This window comes from Diorhabda carinulata, chromosome 10 (genome assembly GCF_026250575.1).
Source record: "Diorhabda carinulata isolate Delta chromosome 10, icDioCari1.1, whole genome shotgun sequence".
NCBI classification, from domain to species: Eukaryota; Metazoa; Arthropoda; class Insecta; order Coleoptera; family Chrysomelidae; genus Diorhabda; species Diorhabda carinulata.
In genome coordinates this window covers 13,530,826-13,558,783 of record NC_079469.1, presented here as the reverse complement: position 1 = coordinate 13,558,783, position 27,958 = coordinate 13,530,826, and the positions used below count along the sequence as shown (strand labels likewise).

The window sequence follows — 27,958 nt, the reverse complement described above, 5'->3', positions numbered from 1 at the left end:
CGGCACGAGAACTGCCACCAGACGTCGCGTCAGTATCTACAAAAATAAGTTTTATGGTAGGGGGACACAAAATTAGAAAAAAAATCCGTTTTATTAGCCAGATTTATATAACAGCGATTAAAAAAAAATAGATTTAATTTCGATTCAAAACCACCATGAGAGCTTTTAATGTGAATTGAGTCAACATAAACAGTACATTGCGCCTACTTTTTAAGCAATATAGTAATCCAGGAAATGTAAAATAATGTATAGGGTTGAAATAATGGTGTTAATTTGAATTTTTGGTAAAAAAATGCTGTAGATTAAGTAGCGCAGAAAATCGTTGAATTATTGCTAATTTTGCTATATTGATTCATGATAACGGTACATTACGACTACTTTTTAAATAAACCCACCACAAATATAAAAAACAAGGAATATTTTCATAAAAATTACCATAAAACAAATAACGTTGACATAATATCAATGAAAGGCTTCAATATTATGAGTTTTGGTTATTGTATTACAGTACATTATGCCTACTTTTATGGGGAAATTCACCACAAATATAAAAAAAAATGTATCAAAAATAACGAATATTTTAATGAAAATTACAGAGGATTGGAATTAAAGTAGTGAAAAACCCCAATATTTTGAAATTTGGTGAAAAAAAAATTAAAAAAACTGAATCAAACTCCAAATTTGTGAAAAATTAGTTTTTAAAGATATAAAAAATTTTCAATTTCTTTTAAAAACTCTCACAATAGCCTTCGATGGGAATAAGACATAACAGTACATTATGCCTACTTCCTTTTGAACAAATCCACCACGAATAACAAAAAACAAGAAAACACGTAAAAAATGGCGAATATTTTAATGAAAGTTACAATAAAATAATCAGAATTAAAACAATATCCCTGAAGAGCTCGGATTTTTCGAATTTTGTTGCAAAAATAATTAAATTGAAGGTAAATTATTAAAACAAAAACGGACATTCTAATGTATGAAAGTTTAATTTTTGTAAAAAATGCTGCCGGAATTATCCAAAAAGTACCTTACTCAATAAGGGTTCAATTCTTGGGAAAAAACCTGACAGAATTAAAAACAAAATCATTTTACTGATGAATTGATGAATAAGAACAGACTACGCCTACTTTTCGAGCGAATCCACTACAAATATCAAAAATAGCGAATATTCAAGACAAAATTATACAAAATCGAAACAATTTTCTTCATTTAGTAATTCACCTCCAATCAAAGGAAACTTTATGAGAAAAATAGAAAAAAATAAAATAAATCGTTCATACTACGATAAATAATTATATTAAATTTAATCAATCAATTAATTAATTAATAAAAAAAAATCCATTATATGACATATAATAATAATAATAATAATAATCTGTTTGTTCATCAACACTTTTTTTTAAATATTTGAATAACTCCTTCGTCCGTTTACCTACTTTTACTAGTACCAGGGGAACTTTTTTCTTCTTTACCGTTCGCCGATGAAGATTTAGCCGGTTGGGGTATAATCGTAATTTCGTCGTTGATCTTCAATGGTTTCAATTGATCGGCCGAAGATCCCGAAGAAGATTTCGTATTAGCTGTTGTTGTTGTCGTGCCCTTTTTGTCCATCACTCTTTTGGCGACTACGCTGTGGGCTGAGTATACGTGATTTTCGAATTGTTTGTACATACCGAACGTCGCCGTACACACTGTACATTTATAAGAAAGGTGAGCCGGTTTTAACGTCATACTGTGATCTCTGGCTACGTGATTCAATAATTTCCATTGGTATACCTAAAATTACGACAAATGTTAATGCGGCGTCATTTTTATTATTGGAATTTTTTAAATAAATCATCGCCATTTTTATCGTCCGAAATACTAAGTTCCAAATTTAGCTGTTATCGTTTATGAAATTTTGCGATTAAACTTCTTTTTCAATCCTCGTATGATAATTACCACGAAAACGTCGATTCATAGCAATCCCCGAAAATATGATCCGTTTATTTACTATATTTCGACCCATGTCATTTTTTTTACAATTTATTTGAATAATTTTTCGCTTATATCTCAAAAATGACTAATACGAACATTTTAAACGCAACCCGTATACATACATAGCAAAAACAATGCATAAATCATGTCATTTTCTTCATTTTTACAAGATACGACGATTCCGAGACGCCCATCATTTTTTTTCAAATTTTGAAATTTCACAACGTTTTTTATAACCCTCGTATATAAATTTCGTTTTTTTTTTAGATACAAAAGCGTTCCACTCAATATACTAACGACCTACATACAATTTTTTTGAATTCTTTGGAAATAATTTCAAAGATTTTGTTCATTTTTATAATTTTTTCAATTTTTTTTCAAACATCTTTATGTTTACAACTTTTTTTAACAATTCTTGTTTTAAATTTCAATTTCTTGTTAAGCAGAGCATACACGGTCAATAAAACTGACAGTAGGTATTGATAAAAGTACTGAAGGTGCCCTTCTTCAGTATTTTCTGTGATTACACGATCATTATTACTGAAAGTATTACTGATGTTCGTTTAATTCACACGGTCATTATTACTGTCAATATTATTCGTCAGTTCCCGCTTTCCATCCTTTAGTAGATAACTTAACATGGATAGAGCCTGTTTGGCAATAGTTATAGCTTCTGCTGTTGTAAAAAAAAGAAAAAAAAGAAGAATATGGGTTAAGGATTGGCTGTTGGAAAGAGACAGGTACACCCATTTAAACCTATTGAATGAAATAGTAGTTAAAAATCCTGCAGATTTCAAAAATTATTTTCGAATGAGTGAAACAACGTTTTTAACTTTATTGGACATGGTTTCACCTCATATTAAAAAGCAAGACACTAATATGAGACAAAGTATCAGTCCAAAAGAGCGACTCGCTGTTACTTTGCGATACCTGGCGACAGGAAGAAATTTTGCTGACCTCAAGTTCTCAGCATTGATTTCCCCAGCAGCAATTAGTTCAATGATAATTGAAACATGTGAAACTCTCATCTATGTGCTTCGAGATTATATCAAGGTAAGTTGAACAAAAAAATTCAATTAGTAAAATATTTTATTAGTATGTATAGGCATTTATACACTTTACAAAATTTTATTTTATTCAGAAAATGTATGATAGTAGTCCTTCAAGTTATTTTTTGATGAAATGCCGTTATCATCGATTGGATCATAATTGTTATTATTGTTTAAAATCATAATTTTTTGGGGGGAAGTGGTGGTGGTAGAAGGGACATGGACTGGACTAGGAAGGGTTCCGTTCAGTATTTGGGAAGGATTTGATGAATGGAGGCAGGAAGATTGCGGCTCGTTGATTTTAACGGAGTTGTGATGCAGATTCCCCATTGTAGCCTCAAATAAAATGTCGTTTATGGCCTTTTCGGCAAGTATTTTTTGGGACGCATCCAAATTTTGCAATTTTGTAGCCCAAACTTTCGCTAAGTTAAGATTGTAATCTCCTTCTTTTTCCTTGGTCAGGTACTCACACGCTAAATTCAGCAAATCTGATTGTTTATTACATTTTTTTTGTTTTTTGGATTTTCTGTTGTAATTTATTGAAGTCGAAGGCTGAGTGATAACATCGTCCTCTGGAATTATGTTTGTAGTTTCTTGAGCCTAAAAAATAAAACAAGAGTTAAAAAATTCCTCGATGTTCATATTTCATGCTTTAAAAATGATTGACATTCTTTGTAACTAATTACAGCAAATTTTTATTACTACTAATAATAACAATCTTATTATTATTTAAAAAATATTTTTTTTTTTACAGCTTCCCTTAACAGAAGAGGAATGGTTATTAACTGCAGCAGAATTCAGCAAGAACTGCCACTTTCCTACTTGTCTCGGAGCTCTTGATGGAAAGCATATCGCCATAAAAAAACCGGCTAATACCTCCTCTCTGTATTATAATTATAAAGGACACTTTAGCATTGTTTTAATGGCATTGGTCAATGCAAATAAGGAATTTATAATGGTGGATGTAGGAGCTAATGGTAGGATCTCCGACGGTGGGGTCCTCTTTTATACAAAATTTTGGGATTTGTTTCTAAAAAAGCAATTGCATATTCCACCTCCCACAAAGTTACCAGGTTCAGAGGATTATTTTCCTTACGTTTTTGTGGCAGATGAGGCCTTTGCTTTGCACTGCAACCTTATGAAACCATACCCTCAAAAAAAATGTACAAAGGAGCAAGATACTTTCAATAAACGACTGTCCACAGCTCGATGTGTAGTCGAAAATGCCTTTGGCATTCTCGCATCAAGATTTGGTGTGTTTCAAAAGCCAATAAATCTTGGTCCTGACAAAGCAACAAAAATTACACTAGCATGCTGCTATCTGCATAATTACTTAAAAAAGGAATCTCTAAACTTTAGTGCACAAAACGAAATTGAAAGCATAGATGTAGGGGCTAGTCTTCGTGAAGAACATAGTAGGAATGCAAGCGACGCAAAATCCACAAGGGATAAATATTGTACATATTTTAATCTTACATAATAATTTGTCATAATACTTTTGCAAATGTTAATTTTTTATTTCAAAAAATTTAATACTGAAATTTATGGTAAAAACCAAACAATCAAAATCATACCTGTTCCTCTTCCTCGTTTTCCACATCAATCGACGAGTGGGTTTCGAATGGCTGCTCGATTTTATCAAGAAATTGAAGAGCATAAAATACCCATGACGACGGAGTGTAAATGTCTTCGGTACCACATCCAGACCTTTAATAACATAATAAATTCATTTCATATTTTCTTTTTTATATAATTATTATAAAAACAACTATACCTAATGCCTAAATAAAATTTTACTAAGAAAATCAAAATGTTGGTATATATTCTCACCTTTTCGAAGATTCAATTTTCTTAAGTTCTTTTCGAAAATTTGATCTTAATGTATTTATTTTTTTCCTGACATCGGAAATTTCCGCGTTAGGTTTTATTTTTTTGTACAAAGGCAATAATTTATTTAAGGCTTCCATCCTTTTATTTTTTTTCATGTAATTTGGATCTGTGGAGCTCCACAATTCGGGCATGGATTCAAAAGTATGAATAAATAATTTAAGATCTTCGTCCATATTATCCTCCATCTGCAAATTATTTAACAAAATGTAAATGAAGTTATGATTAATATTTTCGTTATTAACCCTCCGAGTACCATGGGGTCCTTTTGGGACCCAACACTTTTACGAGAATTTAACTTTCTCTGCTGTATGACCTTTGTAAACTCCGTTTTAAAATATTGTTTCTTCAGAAAATACAAGAAAAAACAAGTTGCACCTTTTATTTATTTTTGGGCATAAGTTAAAAGATGAGTAAACTTGAAGGTAAAATTCATTATTAGCATTCAAAAACATGTGAAAGTACCAAGTTTCAACTTCCTATTCAATAACCCAAGATTTAAAATGGAAAAAAATATTTGGGGTCCAAAAAGGACCCCTGTGGTACTTGACTTTCATGAGGACCGTGGTACCCAGAGGGTTAAATTCACAGTATTTTAAAAATAATCTTGTACTTACTTTGGATGCACGAGTTTTTGCACAATTTAATAACTGAGGAAGATAAATTTATCGTAATTAAACTTAATTTAACTTAATTTAAATAACGTAATTTAACTTAAATTCGTAAGAAAATAAGCAGGCTTCACGTTTTCAGAGAAAATAAACGGCAACTCTACAAAAAGCAAACCAACGTCGAACTCCAAGATTTCATCAATTAGATGGCACGTGTTTTCACAACCTAAACCCGCCTCATTACTGAAGAATGAAGCAAACCCGGCCACACGGTCATTATTACTGTCAGTATCCCCACTACTCGGCGACCAGAACTGAGGAATGAATGGATTGAAGCATCAATCTTCAGTACCCTCTTCAGTACTTCAATACCTCGGATTACACGATCAGTATTACTGACAATATTTTTCGATACTGTCAGTATTATTGACCGTGTATGCTCTGCTTTAGTCTTTTTTCGTGTTTTGTTCATTTATGTTTTAGGTTCCTTCTAGTTTTTTGTATGTACATTTTTTGTTTGTTTTTACTTTTTACTTTAACAATTTATTGTTTGTTCAATAGTTTTACTTAATATTAACATACATTTCAAGACCCAATGGATAAAAAAACGCAAATTAGTTGTAGGTTTTCATTTCATTTTCAGGTACCTTTCTATAAAACGACGTTAACCTTTTAGTTTTTTGTTTTTTTTTTTGTATATTGTTTGCAAAATTAGTCTCACCCTTCCACAAACGGGACACCTTCCGGAATCCTTGCTCTTATTGGCAGCGTCCTGCATACTGGACGTAACCAATCCGTGCGAACCCAACAGATGCCTTTCCAAACCTTGATCGGTAAAGAACCTAAACTGACACTTTTGGCAATTCAACGGCGGCCTAAAAATGAGAAAAAAAAATAACTGATTAAAAATCAATACCCCCTTCGTAACTATCCGTTTTCCACATTACCTATTGTATATCATTTTCGGGTGTATCTTGATTTTGTGTATCCATTGCATGTGATTTCTGAGCTGCTCGAGATCCTTGATGTAACCGTCGCATATTTCGCATATTACGAAGGAATTTTTGGAGGTGGTGTCGCCAGGTTTGGCGCCCCCCGACGATACCGGGGTGACGGACGTCGTCGACGACGACGAGGACGTGTTGCGAGGTAGGGGCGTTATCGATATGCTCGGCTGTTGAGCGGGTTTTTTACTAGAAGATTGATTCTACAAAAAAATAAACTATCGATATATACACAAAAATATTTATACGGGGGTTAATTGAAAAGTTAGAAGAAAAAAAATGTTATCAAAAAAATAGAATATGAAGTAAGATTATCTTTTACCAAAATTTCAATAAACTTACAAAATATTCTACGGCGGGAAGGGTGGGGGAGGGGGTATATATGTATATCAAATTCGAGTAGTACATTTGAATTAAAAATTGTGAAAAATGATGTTATTCAAATGTAATACTTTTTGGGGACAAAAAAAAGAAAAAATATTAGTTGACAGGTACCTGAAGGGCCGACGATGTGCTAGAGGCGGAAGGTACGTTGGGGACAAAGACGTGGCCGGAATTACCAAGCCGACCGCTTATATCTTGTCCTCCCACCACCTAACACACAACATATATGAAAAATGTACAGAAAATGCGATTTTTTTGCATTGTTTTATTAAATTTTTGTTTATTTAAGGGATTTTTTTCGTGTATTCGTTTAGCTTGTTTTTTTTTAAATTTTCGCTTCTTTATTGATTTTTTTTCTTTATTAATTTGTTTACTTATTTTTTATTTTATTACTTCTTCATTTCAATAAAATTCTTTGAATGTTCAATAGTTTAATTCTATTGTTTGGTTTAATTTTTTGTTTGTTCGATAATTTTTTTATTGTTTTTCCATTTTTTTGATTATTTATCGATTTTCTCAGTTTGTTTATTAGTTTTTTTTTAATTTTTAAAATGAATTTTTTATTTTTAAAGTATGTTTATTGTTTATTTTTGTTTTTGTTTGTTTAATCACGAGTTATTACTAATTTTATTTATTTATGGTTATTTTTACATCTCATTTGTGCAATGTTTTTATTTATAATTTTTCTTTGCTTTTGCAGTGTTTTGATGTTTGTTTTTTTTTGCAATAAACAGGAAACTACAAAATTTTAAAATAAAAAAAATCGTTACCAGGTAAAATTAGGAAGGACAAAATATAAAAAAGATGAAATCTTTTTTGAAAATTCGACTAACCTGGAAAACTTGATTACCGCTGAGTTGGTAATTCGTCGGTACTAATACCGATCCACCGGACATGGTTTGTTGTTTGAATACCATTCCGGGCGGTCGTACCAACGCCCCCTGCGGTTTGATATTGACGTTACCGCCCAAAGTAGGTCGACCTCTACCCCTAAAATGATATAAAAAATATATATAAATAGTAAAAAATTACAATTTCGAATGGAATATTGTCTCACCTGTTGAGGGCGTTTTGGGCGCTCTGCAATTGCATCTTGGAAAGGAATTGGAATTGCGTATTCTTCGACAGAGCCTGGTAAGCCGCCGCCGTAGCGTTCAAACCTTGTTGTCGCATTTTAGGCACTCTCGGTATTTTCGCCGGCGGTTCCCAATCGACGGGCGGTTCTAAATTCCTTTCCGCTTTGAATTTTTTCATACACGTCACCAGGTGGCGCGACAATTTACCTTCGTAAACAAAAAAATTTCAAAATATTCGAATAAACATCAATAAAAACGGCTTAAAAGGAAAATAAAACGTCAATAGAAAGAAGACAATGTCAAAATGAACAAATAAATGTCAATAAAATGTTTATAAACAAATAAATGTCAACAGTAACTGTTAAAAAACGAATAAAAGTGAATGGAAACGACAATAAAAAATGATAAAGACGAAATGAACAAATAAACGTCAATAAAAATTGTTAAAAAGTAAATAAACGTCAATAAAAATTGTTAAAAAGTAAATAAACGTCAATTGACAAAATGTCATAAATCCATTCTTATAAGAATAAGTGTCAATAATAGCGAATTAAAAGGAAATAAACGTCAATTTACAGGGAAATGTGTCAACAGGACCATTCGTAAGTGAAAAAATGTCAATAAAAAAGTTCAAAAAGTAAATAAACGTCAATTAACAAAAAAATGTGTCGGGAAGAGAATTTGTCAACAAATAAATGTCGAAGGAAACATTTATGAACAAATAAATGTGAATAATAACGGTTGAATAGGAAATAAATGTCAATAAACAAAAAAACGTGTCACCGAGGCATTTGTGAATGAATAAATGTCAATGAAAACTGTTGAAAATCGAATAAATGTCAATGAAAACTATTGAAAATCGAATAAATGTCAATGAAAACTATTGAAAATCGAATAAATGTCAATGAAAACTATTGAAAATCGATTAAATGTCAATTGGTACAGTAATCAGTTGGTACCTTTTTGATTATCTTCGAAGGGACAATTTGGACACTGGTGGAATGCAGGCGCCCTCTCGAGATGACCCCTCACCGCGTGTTCTGCTTCCATATGGAAAAGGATATCGTGAGGACTACGGATTTCGTAAGGACAAAAATTACATTTGTAAACGAAATTTTTCATGTGCGGCGTTTCCAAATGATAGGACATCGCCAACGACGATTCCGTTTTGAAATTACAAAATTCGCATTTTTTCAACGGCGTTTTAAACGGTTCGTTATTCTCTTTGCTGTAAGCCAAATTTTTCACTAGAGATTTTATCGTTTTTTCCGTTTCCGGATTCGAACCACCTAAAAACAAAATCCAAATTTTACAATTAAAAAAAAGAAAAAATCGGTTCGCTCACCTTCTCGACTGTGTTTGCGTTTCTGTTGTTTCAATAGATCGGTTTGAACGTATTCTTGTACTAAATTGAATCCTATGTTTATGAAGAATTTTCCTAAAGGGCTATCGAAATAAGAGTAAGGCTTTTTGGCGTCGTCGAGGTCCTTTTTCGTTTCCGGTACGTAATTCGGGTCAGTTTTCGCCTACGAAACATAAAAACCTCAAATAGTATAACAAAATTGCTCGAAATAACCCACCAAATACTTCAAATAGGGAAAGAAATCATCGAAATAACGATAAAAATATGAAACATTGAAGTAAATCATCGATATTACAACGAAAAAGGTCAAGCAGTGAAGTAAACCATCGATATTACAACGAAAAAGGTCGAGTAGTGAAGTAAACCATCGATATTACAACGAAAAAGGTCGAGTAGTGAAGTAAACCATCGATATTACAACGAAAAAGGTCGAGTAGTGAAGTAAACCATCGATATTACAACGAAAAAGGTCGAGTAGTGAAGTAAACCATCGATATTACAACGAAAAAGGTCGAGTAGTGAAGTAAACCATCGATATAACAACGAAAAAAGGTCGAGTAGTGAAGTAAATCATCGAAATAATAACGAATAAGGTTGAATAGTGAAGAAAATCATTGAAATGACAACAAATCAAACAAAAAACATCAGAATTGAAAGACTTGGATCTTTCACGGTGAAAAGGATTAAAAAACGATAAAATTTGAGGTTATAAGTCTATATAATTAGAATTAAATTGGGAATTACCTCTTTCTTGAGATGTTCCTCGACGGCTTGCGTCTTATCGTCATCGTCGCTATCGTCGTCATCGTCCTCGTCGTCGTCCTTCTTCTGCTTCTTCTTCTTATCGCCATCTCCGTCCCGTTTCTTATCCTTCTCCTTGATTTGTTGTTCGATCTCCTTGACGAATTCCTTGAAATCCTTAACGGGCGGTTTTTCGTAAACGTACGGTACGATAAAAGATGGCGCTTCGACGACGAACATATCGTCCGTCAAACTCGGTAAGAGAGGATTCGTTTGGGCGGGAGTTATAGTCGCCGGCGACAATTTAGCCGATTGAGAGGCGGCGGTTAAAATCGGCGGCTGATTAACGGGTATAGGGGTGATAGTTGCTCGCATATTCGGCGGGTACATCCCTTGCGCGGGCAACGCCATCGGCAGTACGGTCTGATAAGAGGACGTCGCGTTCGATATGGGATTGTTCGCGTTGGAGGCGGCGGAATTTTTATTTACAGGTATCGGTCCCCGACCCGATAAAATAGAATTTGTATCTATTATAACTAAGGTAGGTTCTTTTTTAGTACCCTGAGGAATATTGTTACTGTTACAATTACTCTTGGTCGCTATTTCTACTAGTCTTTTGGTATCGTTAACGACTATTGGAGTTTTCTTTATCGTACTTTTCGATTTATCCGACGGTATCCTTTCGACTGTTATCGAATCGTTACACGCCAAAGGATCTTGAGGTAAAATTTCTTCTATGTCCGATTCTTCGGAAGCCGATGCCGCCGCCGCCGCCGCTGCGGCGGCCGCAACGGCCGTCGACGGTGTCGTCGGCATCGGTAAACGTTCCTCCACCCCCCTCATCATCATCATCATTTTTTCTTTTTCGTATTTTTTCACTTTCCCCGTATCTGTGTCTTCCTTATCGCTTTCCGCGTAACTTTTAGTTTTATTCAAATTCCTCGAACTCCTCCTGTATATAACAAAACTATTAATACGTAATCAATCGAGAACATACTATATATATATATATACATATATAGAAAAAAAATATAATCAGCTTACCTAAGGGAGGATTTTGATTCAGTTTTAACCTTCATTTAAATTATTTTTTAATAGAAAATTCGAAATTTTAACATTTTATTCTTAATAATCAATGTGACATTACTTTGACGTTTTGACATTTATGCAAATAAACTTTTTGATGTCTCATAGAGGAGGCCGTGACATTGACACAAATAAATTAGGTTATGTTATAAACGGCAATTTTTAATGTTCCTTTAAATACCAGTAATCGCTAAAAAACGACTCAAAACATAAAATCGTAGATATTTAGTATTAGAATCGATATTAAAATTAGATTATGTTTTTTTGGATAGTTGAAAATCAGGTTTGCATAAATAATACAGTCAAATATTAAAGTAGAAGAAACGAACAGCTAGAAAGAGTAGTCGCTAAAAAACGACTCAAATAGATAGTAGATATTTGTCAATTTTTTTTTGGGGTTGTGAAAATTAAGGTTAGAACATCAAAACATCAATAAAGAAATTATAAAAATAAACAGAGAATCAATAAAACTGCATTCATTAATTAATAAATATTTAGATAGAAATAAATGAAATACTGGAAAGTTTAGTCGCTAAAAACGTCCTAAGTAAACCGGAAGTATGCATTAAACGTGACAATTAAGGTTGTGTTTAAATTGGAGGTTATAAAAAGCAATTTTTAATGATAATTCAAAATTTACGTCAAAGAAGTCTTTGAATTGAAGTTTCACAAATTATTATTTATCAAAAACAAACTCAAATTGACATCAGATCATAACTAAGATAAGACGATTTTTATTGAGTTGGAAGAAATAATTTGAAATCTATACTAAATAATGACAACAAATAAAAAAAACGAATATTAAATACAGTAGTCGCAAAAAACGACTCGTAACAGTATAAAAAATGACAGTAAAACTGTCAATACACAATTTAAGGTTATAAACGTCAACTAAAACAGGTTACGTTCAATATATCTAAAGCCATGTTGTCAGCTGTATTATTTTGTAATATAAACATAATTATTCCATTTTATTTAACCAAAAAATCAATTATACAAATTAAAAAAGATGTAATTATGATAAAAAAATGGCGATACCTTGGAGTGACTGCTTCAAATGGTTTTTTCTCCTTAATTTTCTTCTCCGGCGTCTCCAAATCTATAACTTCTGACGTTCCGTTCTCTTTTGGTGCATCAACGATCACAACGTCGCCGTCTTCACCTCCCGAGTCGTTCAATTCGATCGGATCACCGATTTTGTTTGCTTCGTCATCGTCGTCATCCGAATCGATTTCGTGTATTTCGACAACTTTGTCTTTAACGAAATCCTCCTCGAATTTTTTTACAGACGTTTCTGATCCTTCAGTACTCTGTTTGCTATTCTCGTCGACTTGTCGACTGTTATCGTCATTCGTTTTATCATTTTCTTCAGTTATTTTTTCCGCCATTTCCTCGTCTTCAGTTTGTTCTTCACTGGCTTTTGTTTCTTGGCTACTATCATCAACCAATTCTTCAGATCGAACTTCGTTTTCCTCCGATTGACTCTCGTTAATTTCATGAACTTCCATCGGAGCTTCATCTTCGCCTACTGGCGAAGGATTGTTTTCTACGGGAATTCGTTCGACGTTATTAACGATTTCTTCTTCTCTATCTTCTTCTTCGTCGTCGTCGTCTTCTATTTCATCTTCGTTACTGTCTTCAGTTTCTTCTTTTTCTTTGGTATCACTGTTATCATCTGTGTCTATTGGTTCGAGAGGAACCGCGCTTTTTTTAACACTATCTTGACTAACTTGATTTTCCATATCTACATTATTCGATAAATCACCATTCATAATGATGTTACCTATAAGGAAAAACGTGAAAATAACGACAAATTCTGTTTTAACTAAAATTGGGATTAGTCACCTTCTTCTTTGGAATGAATGTCTTCAACCTCCCCCATTTCCACGATAGCTGCCATAGCCGATAGGTCAGATATCTACGACACAAAAAAAAACATATACAAATGAAAACCAAAAACACCGCGAATCGATAAATAGAAAAAAAAAACAATAGAAGAAAAAGCAACACACATATCAAAACACGTGTCATATTAATAGAAAACAACAAAAAACGCGTAAATACTGACAGAAATTGAATCATACGAATATATAAAAGACCTTATAAAAAAAGCAACTTTCGAACAATTGATAACTTATTTAGGTAACATTTCGAGGTAAAAATGAATCATTGTTATTATCAGTTGCTTTGATACCACAGAAGAGATGTGGTTAAGTTTTTTTTTAATAGAATTCCCAACAAATTGAATAGCTTCGATATAACACTCATTCCATAATATTTTTCATAAAAAACAAACGAATTTATAAGTTTTATAATTTAAACAGTTATGAATTGAACGAAAAATATCAATTTTAATGTTTATAACGATTTCTATGTAATCGAAAACATAACCTAGAATTGTTCTATTGGTAATAATTTGTTTTAATAATAATAAAAAGATTGACAGGCGTAAACAAATGACAAAAACGAAGCCTAATTTGAAACGAAAAGGCAAAGTGAAAATCCTATTGCTCCACCACTGGTTTGGACTGTGGGACTGTGTAGAGAAAAGATAACAAGATTTACCGTCCAACCAACGCCACTGGGGCACAAAAAAAAGTGTTACCCAATCAACACAAATAAATTGGGCGTATATTACATGTATATTAATAGTATTAGGTTAGGATTTTTACCTTGATTGGTTTAATTTTCTAAAATTCCCGCCATGGCACATGGGATTTCACTCGAAAGAAACAGAACATCTGCACCGCCAATAGAACTTTGATGTGACAATCGACAATAGTCGTAAATACCCGCGATATTTAAAACCATCGACACTTTATTTCGACACAATAAACAACACAACTCATCACAAATTATTTATTATAAATAATCGTGGTTATTATTAATTAAAAAACACCGTAGACGGTTAAACACACATCGCTAACCCCTAGCAAAGCAGCACTAAACTGCCAATATGGCGTCTAACGGTACGTCACGTGACCCGAAACAGTGACGTCGCTTTCTCTATCCCACAACGTCTTACGATTTTTTCGCAACGTAAGCTGTCGAATAAAATTTTATAACAATTGTGGAAATTTATCGATTTTAAAGAGAAAAATTATTTTTTTGTTATTGTTTCATTTTGGTTCCGGTTTTATATTAGAAAAAAACATTTTCGATTGGAATTTGCGTGATGATATAAAAAATTTGAAAAGAAAATTTTATTTAGATACGTTATTATTCGATCTAACCATCGTTTCGTATCTAAAATACATAGTGGAATGAAAGTTTTATTGGAAATTTTGGAAATAATAATGAAAATCCCATCGAGACGATGATTCAATAGGAATTTTTTTTTCTAAATGGGAGATACCGCACCCGGCAAAAAACTCGCAAGCGGACTTCCCTCTGTATTAAGAATGGTTGCGCCCGAACCTCATTTTGTTCATGATGTGTATATTATATACTCTGTATCTAATAACTTTTCCTCAACGCCTACTTTTGATGGTCTCAAACATTTCGTAGAAAAAAAATTAATATATTTATATACAAGGTGTTTTATTTTTTGTAGGTATATATAAAAAATACTTTTATACTGATCACATATTTTTTTTTCGATAACAATAAATACAGTGTCCGATAAAAAGTAGAGCTTTTAATACGATCCGTATTATGAAAATAATGCGTTTTGAAGGATTTTTTTACCCTATGTCTGAAAGAAAAAAATGAGAATTCGTATGAATACACTCGAGGAGTCGTTTTTAAAAACACAAATTAATTGAGCAAATAGAGTAAATTAACTGAAAACAAAATTGAAATCATTTAAAAATGGCCCGGTATGAATTTCGATATGAATATGATAAAAATCTGACATTTTTCGATCGTCCCTACGAGTTTATGCCCAACTAACCATCGTATTTATAAAGTTGGAAAATCAATACTCAGTTATCGGGTACCATCGCGTTACAGGTGGCCTGCGAAATTTTCGAATTAGTTTTAGAAATTGATTTTTCTTAATTGGTCATTTTAAACGATACGAGGGGCGTAAATAACGATCTGTATTATAAAAAAATATACTTACGTTTAATTAATCGTCGTTGTCTTCTTCGTCGAAAGATAAAAGCGTTTTATTTTTAATTTGTTTTCCTTTATTCAACGATTTAATTTTAGAAGAAGAAGAATTTTCGTCTTTAGTTTTTTTCGGCGGTTTAAATACGACAGGTTCACTTAAATCTGCCGGAGTTTCTTCTTTTTCTATAATAAAATCATTAACGTGATACAGAGTGTTCAATTGATAAGAAAACTACACAATTTAATAGAATATATTCAAAATTAGACGAAATTAGAAATGTTAGAAATCAACTCGAATTAATGAAACGTTTTGTGAATTATAGGGTGTCAAAGTTAAATAGTACAAACAACAAATAGAAAATGATAAGTTTGAAAAATTGATTAGTTCGAAGGGAAAGTCGTGAAAAGCGCCTGAAAACGCGTTAAAAACACCAAAAAGTTATTCGGAATACTACAATTAAAATTTCATACACCCTGTATACGTGAAAATGTTATTCTTCATACTTTTTATCTTAAAATCTACAATTCAGTATTGAATCACCTTGTATAGATCTGATATAAATGCATTTAAAAAATATATTGAGATGTATCTAAAATTTTTTATAAAAAAAAATCTCAAAAAATCCTAACGTAGATATACTTGAAAAAAAAATATATGTAAAGGTCATAAAACGCAATTTTATTAAATATGGCGGCTGAAGAAAATTTTATCTGCTAGCCAGGCTGAAGCAAAATACCGTTCCGTATAATAGACCAAACCATTTTCGTCAAAAAGGGGAGTAAGCACCTTTCCAAAGTCTTAACAACGAGCTCCAACGATCACGTGTCCAAAATATGCTATACCGCTCTGACGACGTGGTATCGCGTAAGCCCGTCTCGTTTTGATAGCCTATCCGACGTGGAGAAAAATTAATTACAAAATGGTGTAAGCGTTATATTTACAACAAAATATCGAGATCTATTATTTTTCCGATTCCTAACTAAATTAATCCTGTCGCGGGTTTATTTTTTACATGAAATAATTTTGAAAATAAATAAGTGATTCGAAAGTTTTGCGTTAAATTGAAATATGAAAAGTTGGCGGGTTTGTATTCGCGCTTTTCGATTACGATTGCGCATAACGATGATGGCCGAATTACGGCAATCTATTGAAACATAATTACATCGTTGCACGATCCTGTTTATAATCTGCGAAGCTAATGATTCGTTTTTTAATTGAAAATTTGTTCAATATAAATTTTTTAATTTGACATATATGACGTAACTTCGATAAAATTCGTCGATATAGTAATGCAAAAATCGAAAATGTGAAATATAAAACAAAATATAATTAATAGTATGGTTGTTATTGAACTTATTTATCTATCAATTAGTACACAATAAAACGATATAAAATGATTATTTTTACTGAAATTTAACCTATCGATGATCGATAAATTATAAATATTATAGAATTATAGATATTATCACTAATTTCCAATTAAATGAAAATCCAACATATTTAAAGATTTTTTTCACTGCAAAACTCGGCAACGTCGTAAATGTCGTCTAGCTGCTGACGAGATATTTTTCAACAATACTCACAAAAACAAATTTAAATACATATATAATGATATTTAAACGTCGTATTATCTAATATATTAAGTGAATGAGACACGTTAAAGTTAAATTTGAATCAAAATATCGACTTACGTTTCTTTAACCTCTCTTCTTCGAATTTGGCTTCTTCTACTGTTAGATCCCCCGTTTTCAGGACTACAACGGTAGGTTGTTCTTCTTCAGTATCTAATAAATCTTCTTCGGAAATATTTCCGTATCGTTCACGCTATAAATTACGTAAATTAACGAAAAAAAAATCCAACATACAGGGATATCCTAACCTACTTTAGTATCTACTGTAGGTCCTTCGATATATTCGGCCTCTTTTTTCAATTTTTTAAGAAAACTAGGTTCGTCTGGTTTTATATAAGCGACATGTCTCTTAGACATTGCTCATTTAAAATGATTTATTTCGAAATGAAAGTTTTCGAAAAAAAAAAACAAAACACAGAAGCTCTCCTTACACAGTGAGACCACTACAATAAACTGACTGCGAATTTTGAAACGCTTTTCCTTCACGCCGTACGCTGATGCCTCTCGCCCTTCTCGTTTATTTTCTGCTTCTATCCCTATTAATTTTTACTACTATGTCAGCCGTAGAAAATGTTTGGGACGATCTAAAAAATTTAGGAAAGTACTTAATGACCTCATAACAAATCGGGCAGAGAGACGAGAAAGAGAGAGATAGAGATTTATCTATAATTATTATGTAAATAATTTTTTTTTCAAATTATCGACGTTTTTTTTTTAAATAAATTTTAATACACCATCGCTCTAATACAATTTGTTTTATTTATACTAGTTTACTATAACTGTAATTTTTCTTCATTGAGAAATTATATTTCCGTTAAAGTAATAATCTCACCTCACACTGTATTTCGAAAATTACCTTATTCTAGAAGCAAAAATTGTCTAAATAATGTTTGTACATAACTATATACATATATTTTTTTGAAAACGAATTTATTTTTGTTTATAAAACTAAATATTAATTTTTTTCTCACATAGTAAGTGATTATTATACGCATAATCTATGTTAGAATATGCGATAAATAAATAAATATTATAATTACCAATTATCAATATGTATAATTGGTGTTAATATAATTTCTTTATTAATGAATATACGTTGCGTGCTACCATCTAGGAATGATATAAGATAGTAATATCGTATCGAAATGGATTACTACATTAAGTTTTGAATGTACATTATGGAATTATACATTTCATTATGTAGTTAATAGTAAAAAGTTGTTATAACATAATTAGTTACACTATTTTGCATACTTCATTGTTTCGATTTTGCTTAATATAAATCCGTTATGTATCTCTTTCTATAACATTATATTTGTATACCTCACTATTGTCAACCTTATATTTTAGATCTACTAATTATAGATTATGTATCTCTCTTTAACAAGTTATATTTTACATTTTCGTATATTTCACTCTATTACGCGTCCACTTTTTACGTGTAAAATTAATAATTCTAAAAATTATTCACATTTTTTGTTAGTAATTCAATAATTTCTATTTCAAAAACAATTATATTGATGACTTGTATTCAGTGCGATTTTCGAACTCTTTTTAACACATTATAATTGAATACTTCACTGTTTTGATTTTGCTCAATCTAAATCCGTTACGTATCTCTTTCTATCACATTATATTCATATGCCTCACTATTTTTATTCTTGTATTTCAGATCTATAAATTAACAATTTTGTATCTCTTTTTAACGAGTTATATTTTTGTATTTCTCACTCTATTAAGCATTCACTTTTTACGTGTACTATTTCGATTTGACGTTTTTGACTTTGACATTTTGTTATACACAAATTAATAATAATCTTTAAAAAATTGTCCACGTTTTTTGATATACAAATATCTATAGCTCCGTTTGCAATAATACATAATGGTAAATATTTTTCTATTGTAAATTTAGAATCAAATTTTTAGAAATGTCTTTTTAGGTAGATACATCGAAATTAGTGAGATACACGTCTCCGGTGAACCCCGCTGTGTTTCCGCATTTAACTCTAGTTTTATTGGGGATTGGTATATTTTTTACGGCTTGGTTTTTCGTATACGAAGTGACCAGTACGAAGAAAACGAGAAGTTTACGAAAAGAATTAATGGTGGCATTGGTAGCTTCAATTTTTTCGGGTTTCGGCATATTATTTTTACTATTATCGGTCGGTATATACGTTTAAGTGTCAAATATTTTTTCGTTTTATAAATGTTTTGTTTTAATACATCGTTTTAACATTATTTTTTGGGTTTCATTTGAAAGGTGATTTTTTTTTTAAATAAAACAACATTAGTAACTAGATTTTTCTATTCACAAACAAAATCGTTATAATATTGTAAAAAATAATTTAAAAAGTGCGATTTTACATCAATTTATCATTGTTAGTAGTAAACGGTACAGGTTGTCCTCCGATTATTATAGAAGGACCGACATAATATCGAACTAATAGACTAGATCCTCTCTTCAATTGATTCCTGTTGGATAAATCGCCCCAACAATCGATCCAATTCTTGTAGTGAGGCATATACGGGGGTGAACCAGCGGTTAAACCACTGTCAGTTACCGCCATGCAGTTCGATATAACTTGAAACGGATAAGTTATGGTCGTCGATAAAAACTGAAAGGAAAATTTTATTAGAAAAGTACGTAATCGACGGGGAATTATATTTACCGTCATGGTTGGTGAGGTATAAACTTTCAATTCCTTCTCGTCTATAACATATCTATTTATGATGTATGTTAAACCGCTGGCCAATAATACCGACAATATATCACCGATAAGTCTCGGTATTAAGCCGCTAAAAAAACCTAATAGTCCGTTTTCGCGGTAAATCTCTTGAACTGAACTGAATATACCCCTAAAAATCATATTTTTACAATTCCATCAATTATTATAGCAAAAGCAAAAATTAGGGTTAATCTTCGGTTTATTCCACCAAAAAAATAAAAACATTAAAAAAACTTTTATTGGTATAACACTATTTTATTAATAAATAATTGTACTTACGCGTATTTAGTTTCTTTTCCAATAAACTGAGCCATCATTCTAACCGTAATCACGTGAAAAGGTTGACTAACGACTATAGCAACCGAATGCGTCATTACTTCACATTTAAGGGCTCTTATAAAATTTTTTCTCCTAAAATAATAACAAAACATGACAATAATAAATATTTTATAGAGTAAATCAAAACTGACTGTTGTTCATCTGTTGGTTCTTCATCTAAATCTTCTTGTTCTACAGGGGGTTGGAAATAATCCGTAAGTCTTTGTGTAGCGATGGCGCTCATTAAATTTCCACATACTTTCGGTGCTAATCCGTTGTAACAACCAACGAACCCGTCGACAGATTTAATATGTTTTACTACAAAAAAAAACTATTTAAACGGGAAATTTACATGTTATAATTTATTACCATATTCAAAAATGTTTGGTAATTTAAGAGCGTGTTTTCCGAATAGGGTTTTTGTAGCTTTTGGTGGAATCGGTTCGTAGCCGATCTAAAATGTCAAAATTAAGGATGATATACGATGGAAAAAATATGAAAACTAACCTGTATTAATACTTTCGCGTATTCGAATGGATGGGATACTGTATTTATTATAATTCTCAGCGCGTAATTAGACCAACGGTTATCTTTATGTTTTGACATTATAAGAATTATAATTAATTTTTCGAAAAATTTTAGGGCACAAGACAGGTGTATGCACTAAACTGTCAAAAAAATCGCGGCTACTCAATATACATTCATACACGCACTTCGATCACGAGGTTTTAACATATAATTTATATATCGAATACTTATGATAGCATTTTAATAAATTCTAGCACCGTTATGTAATAATAAATAGATAATAAATATTTTAACTACACACGATTTATTATAAATTGATTTATTATGGAACGGTAACTAGGGTTATAGATATATTCGTACCTTGGTAACACTGTTTTTCTTCTTTTACACAATTCTAACTTGTGAATGTCAATTTTTAAAAAAGGAGAAGAACATTTAGTTCCCGATTGTACCGTATATAGAAACATAATTTAAAATAATATTAATTGATTATTTCTTTTATAATCGTATATATAAGGCATTTTATTATAACAATATGATAGATTATTATCTTATAGCAACTATTTGTATAATTATTATAATTTTATACATTATTTTTTGAATTTAGCGCTTCGCATCTGTCATCGCGTCGAATTTCAACAAGTGCTTTGTGAATTTGGAATGGCGGATCGTTTGTACCATTCTACGGAATTATTTTCATTAATAGGTTATTACGAATAACATACGTTTTTTATTATTTAATCAAAGTGAAATTTGTGATATGATATTTAGAATTAATGGATTTGTGTTTGTGATTCGTGAACATTTATATATCAATTTTAAATGAACCCAAACTAAAACTTGTAAAACAATAACTCTAAAGTAAGTATTTTTTTATTAATCTGTTTTATTCTTTGAAATTTTATTTTATATCATTATATAATATACGTTTTTATATGTGTTATTGAGTATTTTAAAGTAATTTATATTGTTTGACAGAAACTAATTTTTACGTATATTGTTATTTAAATTTTTTTATTATATCATTGTTGTTATTTCGAAATAATTGCATTTTACAGATAATTATACTATCATGTTCTGGAAACATAATACTTCTACCCAAATTGAGGCTCTGTTAGCCAAAGAGGTATGTATATTAAAATAACATTAATTTATTTGTATATTTGAATATTTATTTCTAATAGGATGTTACTATACAAGAAATTATGGATTCTGAAGATATAATTAACGAATGTAGACTACAAAATAAAATGCTTATAGAATTGTAAGTAAGCGTTTTATATAATAATATACGATTCATTTGATATTTTTTATAAATTGTTTTGTAGTCTACAAAAAACCGAAATTATGGAAGAACTAATCTCTTTGATAACGAAAGAACCTTCTGTTGAAATCGAAGAGAGGAGTAGATTTAAATATCCGAATATAGCATGCGAATTACTTACTTGTGATGTACCCGCTTTAAACGAAAAATTGGCTAGTGATAAAGTACTTTTGGATAAGTTGTATACATTCTTGGAGTCCGATCTACCAGTTAATCCACTATTAGCTTCGTATTTTAGTAAAGTTATGGGTGCCCTTATAGCTAAGAAGACTGAGCAGGTTTGTGATATTATTTCATATTTATTAACCGCTTATTTTATCGCTTTTTTATTTAATTTCTTTTATATATTTTGTTGGAATTCAGATTCACTGACTGCTCCAAAAAACAAAAAACTATTCAGTATCACTTGTTTCATATGTCGATTTATCTTCACGGTACATTTGAACTACTCCACTAAAATAATCGATTAAAATCTTTTTTATTATAAAACTTGTGATACTGGATAGTTTGCTTCGGCTTTTATATGAATAGTTAGATTTATTATTAGATATTATTGATTTATAATACGAATTTTTCTTCGTTTCTTTTTGCTACGAACACAAAAAAATGTTTATATGGTGGTGAATTTGGTATTCCTACGGAAACAGAACTGGCTATCGTATCAGTTCACGTGCTTACAGGTCCTAGATTTTTTAAAAGCTAAAGACACCTTCATATCGTTACTGCTCAAACACTTAGGCACTTCCGCCATCATGGATCTCATGCTCAAATTGATGACGCAAGTCGAAGGTATTGAAATGAATCAGAATATATTGAATGTGAGTGTAAATACTGTAATTAACTTTTGGTTTTATGGATAGTTTTCCTATTTTCAGTGGTTAGACAGTCAAAATATCATACAATCTTTGATATCTCTTCTGAATCCTAAAGTAGATAAAGAGAGGCATTATAACGTTGCTCAATTGTTGTGTGATTTCATTAGGATAGCTAGAGATAATCAGAAGAACGCCGTCGAGAGAGTCGATCCGGATCCTTTGCTTAACACTTTGGAATCGTAAGTATATTTCACTCAAATTGAGTTTTGCATCAAGTAGTTCAAATGATCGTACCTCAAAAATTTCTCCTGAGCTTAAATAAACGATTCAAATAACATAGTAGTTTAAATGACTCATACAAAAGTGTGTGGGTAATCCAAATGACGAATTTGAGTTTCTAAGTGATATAATTAACCAAAAATAAAAAAAAATATCGTTTCACATGATCTGATCTAAAAATATTCTCTTAAATTAGTTTAAATGATTCTACCAGATGTTTTTGAGCTCAATAATTTTTTCTACTTGTCTTAGTAGTTCATATAACTTGAAACAAAACTTTCTAATGATATTAGAACGTAATTTCTAATGATTCACCTAAAAATTTGTGGATAATCGGAATGGCTGAATTTCATAGTAGTTCAAATGACCCAACCTATTCAATACTACCAATGATCTAGAACATAATTTCTTCCGCGAGTAGCTCAAATGTTCCATCCAAAAGATTATCGATTTCATATGGTAATTGTCGCAGTAGTTCAAATGACCTGAACCGAAACTTCTGATTGATTTTAAAAACAGAATTTATTTTTAGTTCAAATGTCACGAATTTTGTTTTTTATATCGTTCCAGTTCCGAAACGATATCGCTTCTATTGGATTACATTTTATCGGGCGAGGAGAAAAGTGAAAGCGCAATAGTCGGCGGTATCCAAGTGATCATATCACTTTTGGATTTCAATCAATCAAACGCTTCGAAATTCAGTTCGACACAAAATTTGTATGGGACGAATATCAACGAAGAAATTTGCGATAATGAACAAAAACAAAGGAGCATATCGAATACGACAAGAGTGATGAAGGATCGAATCAAACAGTTTCATGATTTGCTCGTAGATCCTCCGAAGGTGATATTATCGAAATCGTCTCAGTTATATCGATTTTTTGATTTTCCTTTTTTTTTTTTTCATTTCTTGTAGCAAATTCCCGTATCGACTACCGTTGGTATATTGGATCCCCCTTTGGGTAATATCCGTTTGCAAGTAACGAAATTATTCTCTGCTTTGATATCTACTAATAATCAAGAATTGTTGAAGGAAATCGAAATGAACGAAACGTTGTCCCTGTTGCTGGATCTGTTTTTTAAATATCAGTGGAACAATTTTTTGCATACTCAGGTCGAAAATTGCCTTATGGGAGCTTTGAAAATTCATTCGTCCGACGATAACGACGAAACTTCTAATGCCTTAAGTAAACACGTGAGTAATTTTTGATTTTATTCATATGGGACGTACTTATCATTAATATCGCGATTTGTTGTTACATTTCGATTTGTTGATCTTTTTTTTATTTTTTATACAGAAATATTTTCCATAAAATCTACTAATTCGAGACATTTAATTGGGACATATAGTATACTTAATATTAAATTTTTCAATGTTTTGTTGAAAAATTACTATTACTACTAATTTGGAATTTAAAACAATTTCATATTGTTGAATTTTAAATTTTGTAATTTTTTTTTCAAAATATTTATGAGATACATTTAATTGGGACATTCAGTATAATGAATTTTTAATTTTACATTTTTTCTCCAAATATTCGTCAAATACATCTTTCCACTTATTCCTTCTTACTTGAGACAGCCAGTATAATAAATTTCATATTTTTCCTTGCAGTTGTTATCTAAATGTAGAGTTATCGAAAGAATAATAAACGCTTGGAAAGAGAACGACGAACAACAGTAAGTTAAACCCAATTACCTCCCTCCCCCCCAATTTTTTTCAATTATCTCTCTTATTATTTCATCAGATCCCAATTACACGGTATCCGTAAAGGATACATGGGTCATCTGATAAGTATAATGAATAAAATCGTAACGTTATGTAACAATTCATTGGGACATTATCTCAAAGATAATCTACCGGAAGTCGCTAAGTCTTTAGACGAATTCAAGGAAACCACATTGGAGGAAACGAATAAAATACAAGAAACTTTATTAGTAAGTTTTTTTTAATATTTTTTTTTTCGTTTTTTAAGGGGAATTTTCTTTTTAGGGGGGTGCGCATCCTAATAGTTCGGTGGATAATAACGACGATTACGGCGACATCCCTTTTCCTCAATCGAGCGCCTTACAACAACAGGTACTAATTTTTTTTTTCAATTGTTTCCCCCTGTATTTATACTACAGTTATTTCAGATGTTCTTCCAGTATCAGATACAGAATTCGACGTCACAATTTATAGAAGGTTACAGCGGTTTCAGCGACGACGCTTTCAATCTCGGAAACGATACGCTCCAGTAAGTTTTTCTTTCAAATTTTCCACTTGAAAATTTCTTTAAATAATTCACAGCGTGATCTATTGTTTTTTAATAGAACTACGAGATTTTACATTACAGTTTCCTATAACATCGACGTTTATATTTCTTTGATTAAGATCATAGCTTATAGATGGCGTTCGATTAAAATAAATGTCGATAATCAATAGTATTCAGAAGTTATTACAATGAATAAGTTTATTTCTATATACGAGGGTTAATAAAAAGTTACGAGAATCGTACAATGAAATTTTATTTTCATTATTCTCAATTTCAGTAAAGATACGAGGGGCGATATAAAGATTCTACAAATATATTATCGGTTTTTCCCAATTTAATTTACGATATACGGGTTATTATCGAAAAGTGTGTTGAATTTTTTGTTGTTTCGTAATATTTAGATCGATCGAACCGAGGGTGGAAATGAATTTCGATTTATCGGAAGGGGATATGGTTCAACAACAGGAAATATTCAAACAGGTTTGCGCCCAAAGTATAAATACTTTGGACGACGCCGACGATCAAATATTCGACGACAGGGAACACACTTTTCAAACTGTCATAGAAAAAAACGACAGAAACGAAGCGGCGTATAGCAGCGATAGCGACGAAGAACTACCGACCGGAAACGACGATAATAACATGGAAATCGATCGTGAGTACGATAAATAAATCGAAATTAATCGTTTTACATACGATTTTTTTTGTTTTTTTCGTAGCTTGGACTTCGCCGAAAATCGCCGTCGAAGAAACGACGTCGGATTCGACGTCGTTTGGAGGCAGTGATCCTTGGAAGGCGGCCGGTCAAAGCGAAGATACCGTCGGAGGTTGGGCGGATTTCAGTTCGGTTCGATTCGATGTTAATACACCGGAAACGAACGAAGAGGAAAAGAAAATTGAGGTGGAGGAGAATAAAGTGGAGAGTGTGGATTGTAACGTTAAAAGTGCGGCGGGAGATCGAGCGGCTAATTTGATCGAAGATATCGAAAAGATGGTAGAGCAGAGCGTTATAGTCGAACCGTCCAAGTGAGTATTTCTTCTTTTATTTTTTTTTATTTGTTTATTCGTATTCGTAACTGATTTTTTTTGTGGGGTGGATTTTAGAAGCGTAGCCGGCGATAGTAGCGATTCGCAGCTCGAGGATGATAAAGAGAAAAAAGTTTGAGCGCATCACATATCGAAACGGATTTTTTTTGCTTTCCAAAAAAACGGAAATAAAAAATTAGTATTAAAATATTTTTTAAATTGATAATAACGATTAAAATGTAAAACAAATTTAGAACAAAAACGTGGGCCTGCACCAGAAAAAAAAAAATAAAATAATTGTTTAAAAAAAATTTTGAAAATTTCAAATTTCATTTTTTTTTTTTTTTGGTGAATTAGGCTCAATTAAATGCTATTTTTTGTTGTACTTATTTATTTGTTTTTCAGTATCGAATATCTTTTTTCGAACGTCGAAAAACCGGAAAATTTTATTTTTTTTCTAAAGCCATTCGTACACCAACCGGCGCCGCTAATGGTCCGTTATAGTGGAAATTATCATTTAATAGTTTCACAAAATATTTAAATCCATTTTTTTCTTCGCTTATCTGTTTTTTATATATGTATAAAGCCTTTCGTACAGTATCCGGCGCGGCCACGGTTCGCAAATAACAAATATCTCTTTAAATAGTTTGAAAAAATACTTAAAACCGAATAAAGCCCTTCTTACACTAACCGGTGTCGCGACGGTTAGCTAACACAATTTTTAAAAGGTAGAAAATCCATCGGGGCCGAATAAGGTCGTTTGTGTGGCCGAACAAATTTATTTTTTCAAGTTATTCAATTGAAATACGGATTAACCGCGTCGCTCGAAATTCCATTTCGTCATATTTGTGATAAACGTGATTATAAATACATCAATAAAAAGAATTGCTTTTACGTATCATATTTAATCGTATTACTTTATCGCGTGCCTCTGTAATAAATTTAATCGATAAAAAATTCGTTTATTTCGAAATTATTTCCCATTCGAACGAGAAACCGTCAATTAAATTGTCGAATCGATAAATCGCGGCTTCGGAATGAAACGAAACTTTCGTATCACCCTCGTATCGAATGAAATACGGTTGCAATAAAACGTCGGTCGGGGTGCAGATAATAATTACGTGTCCGGGGTAGTTTTACACTGAAAAAAAAAATGAAGTTCGGGAATCGATGTCGGTCGAGGTGTATGGACCGTGGTGCGATGAGTTATTGAAAAATTTCGATTTTTCTCGACGGAAAATTTTCTCAGATTTGTATTATAGATATATACGTTTGAATAGTGGATGAATTATATATATTATTAAAAAATGGCTCGTTCTTAATATTCTATTTCTCATTATATACAGTGCCTAGGTAATTAATTATACATATATATATAAAAGATCACATTATTGTTATTTGAAGATTTGCGTTTATTTAATTACCAAATTTGTTTTGTTGTTTTCCACTTATTTGGTATAGCGAGAGGAAATTCACGAAAAAAGTGATTTTCTTACTATACTAGGTATAAATTTCTTAATACTGTAGAAATAAAATATCGTTTTATCTATTTGTTTGAATTATTAAACCTAAAACCCCGAGAAAACCAGAAAAAGTTTATATGTGGATATTTTTTGAAAGTGCCATCTGTTCGACAATATCCAAACTTTCCGTTCAAATTTATTATGCAGCGGATTTTAGAACGTAATTTGGACACTCTGGCATAGAGGGCGTGTCCGGTATTAATCTAATAGTCCTCCATTGCTGAATTTTCTTTTTTATTCAACGCAGAGTCATCAGTTCGATAATACCCAAACTTTTTCTTCCAAATTACTGTGC

General features: G+C 31.5%; 6 protein-coding genes across 9 annotated transcripts; 3 read left to right on the top strand and 3 right to left on the bottom strand.

Moving 5' to 3' along the window:
• Positions 1–838: 838 nt before the first annotated feature.
• Positions 839–15,420, bottom strand: LOC130898755 (neurofilament heavy polypeptide-like). 3 transcript variants are annotated; one of them, XM_057808251.1, is made up of 12 exons: positions 15,248–15,420; positions 13,030–13,102; positions 12,223–12,967; positions 10,102–11,050; positions 9,340–9,520; positions 8,954–9,283; positions 7,976–8,201; positions 7,752–7,908; positions 7,030–7,128; positions 6,478–6,737; positions 6,252–6,405; positions 839–1,782 (listed from the first exon to the last, which is right to left on the bottom strand). In XM_057808251.1, the coding sequence occupies exons 2-12, from the start codon at positions 13,082–13,084 to the stop codon at positions 1,435–1,437; spliced, it is 3,504 nt and encodes a 1,167-aa protein (XP_057664234.1). In that variant the 5' UTR covers positions 13,085–13,102; positions 15,248–15,420; the 3' UTR covers positions 839–1,434. The 3 variants fall into 3 exon arrangements, with proteins under 3 accessions (XP_057664234.1, XP_057664232.1, XP_057664235.1); XM_057808249.1 differs by lacking the exon at positions 15,248–15,420 and adding an exon at positions 13,857–14,160; XM_057808252.1 differs by lacking the exons at positions 7,030–7,128; positions 15,248–15,420 and adding an exon at positions 13,857–14,152.
• LOC130898758 (putative nuclease HARBI1) lies at positions 2,425–4,612 on the top strand. Its single transcript, XM_057808256.1, has 2 exons — positions 2,425–3,036; positions 3,787–4,612. Exons 1-2 carry the CDS (start codon positions 2,623–2,625, stop codon positions 4,510–4,512), a joined length of 1,140 nt encoding a protein of 379 aa, XP_057664239.1. The 5' UTR covers positions 2,425–2,622; the 3' UTR covers positions 4,513–4,612.
• Positions 3,060–5,671, bottom strand: LOC130898759 (uncharacterized). The gene is made up of 4 exons (XM_057808257.1): positions 5,537–5,671; positions 4,863–5,107; positions 4,607–4,739; positions 3,060–3,632 (listed from the first exon to the last, which is right to left on the bottom strand). Exons 2-4 carry the CDS (start codon positions 5,105–5,107, stop codon positions 3,117–3,119), a joined length of 894 nt encoding a protein of 297 aa, XP_057664240.1. The 5' UTR covers positions 5,537–5,671; the 3' UTR covers positions 3,060–3,116.
• Positions 15,421–17,423: 2,003 nt separating the features above from the next.
• Positions 17,424–19,107, top strand: LOC130898913 (transmembrane protein 258). The gene is made up of 2 exons (XM_057808514.1): positions 17,424–17,441; positions 18,810–19,107. Exons 1-2 carry the CDS (start codon positions 17,424–17,426, stop codon positions 19,047–19,049), a joined length of 258 nt encoding a protein of 85 aa, XP_057664497.1. The 3' UTR covers positions 19,050–19,107.
• Positions 19,108–19,156: 49 nt separating this feature from the next.
• On the bottom strand, positions 19,157–20,823 carry LOC130898715 (mitochondrial carrier homolog 2-like). The gene is made up of 6 exons (XM_057808187.1): positions 20,421–20,823; positions 20,283–20,367; positions 20,066–20,231; positions 19,875–20,006; positions 19,539–19,725; positions 19,157–19,484 (listed from the first exon to the last, which is right to left on the bottom strand). The coding sequence occupies exons 1-6, from the start codon at positions 20,517–20,519 to the stop codon at positions 19,230–19,232; spliced, it is 924 nt and encodes a 307-aa protein (XP_057664170.1). The 5' UTR covers positions 20,520–20,823; the 3' UTR covers positions 19,157–19,229.
• Positions 20,824–20,899: 76 nt separating this feature from the next.
• On the top strand, positions 20,900–27,689 carry LOC130898787 (serine/threonine-protein phosphatase 6 regulatory subunit 3). 2 transcript variants are annotated; one of them, XM_057808299.1, is made up of 15 exons: positions 20,900–21,302; positions 21,500–21,567; positions 21,626–21,705; positions 21,770–22,043; positions 22,413–22,583; positions 22,641–22,819; positions 23,430–23,703; positions 23,776–24,054; positions 24,475–24,539; positions 24,608–24,797; positions 24,853–24,939; positions 24,996–25,096; positions 25,516–25,769; positions 25,834–26,140; positions 26,219–27,689. In XM_057808299.1, exons 2-15 carry the CDS (start codon positions 21,514–21,516, stop codon positions 26,277–26,279), a joined length of 2,376 nt encoding a protein of 791 aa, XP_057664282.1. In that variant the 5' UTR covers positions 20,900–21,302; positions 21,500–21,513; the 3' UTR covers positions 26,280–27,689. The 2 variants fall into 2 exon arrangements, with proteins under 2 accessions (XP_057664282.1, XP_057664284.1); XM_057808301.1 differs by having other exon boundaries at positions 21,075–21,302; positions 22,446–22,583.
• Positions 27,690–27,958: the final 269 nt, after the last annotated feature.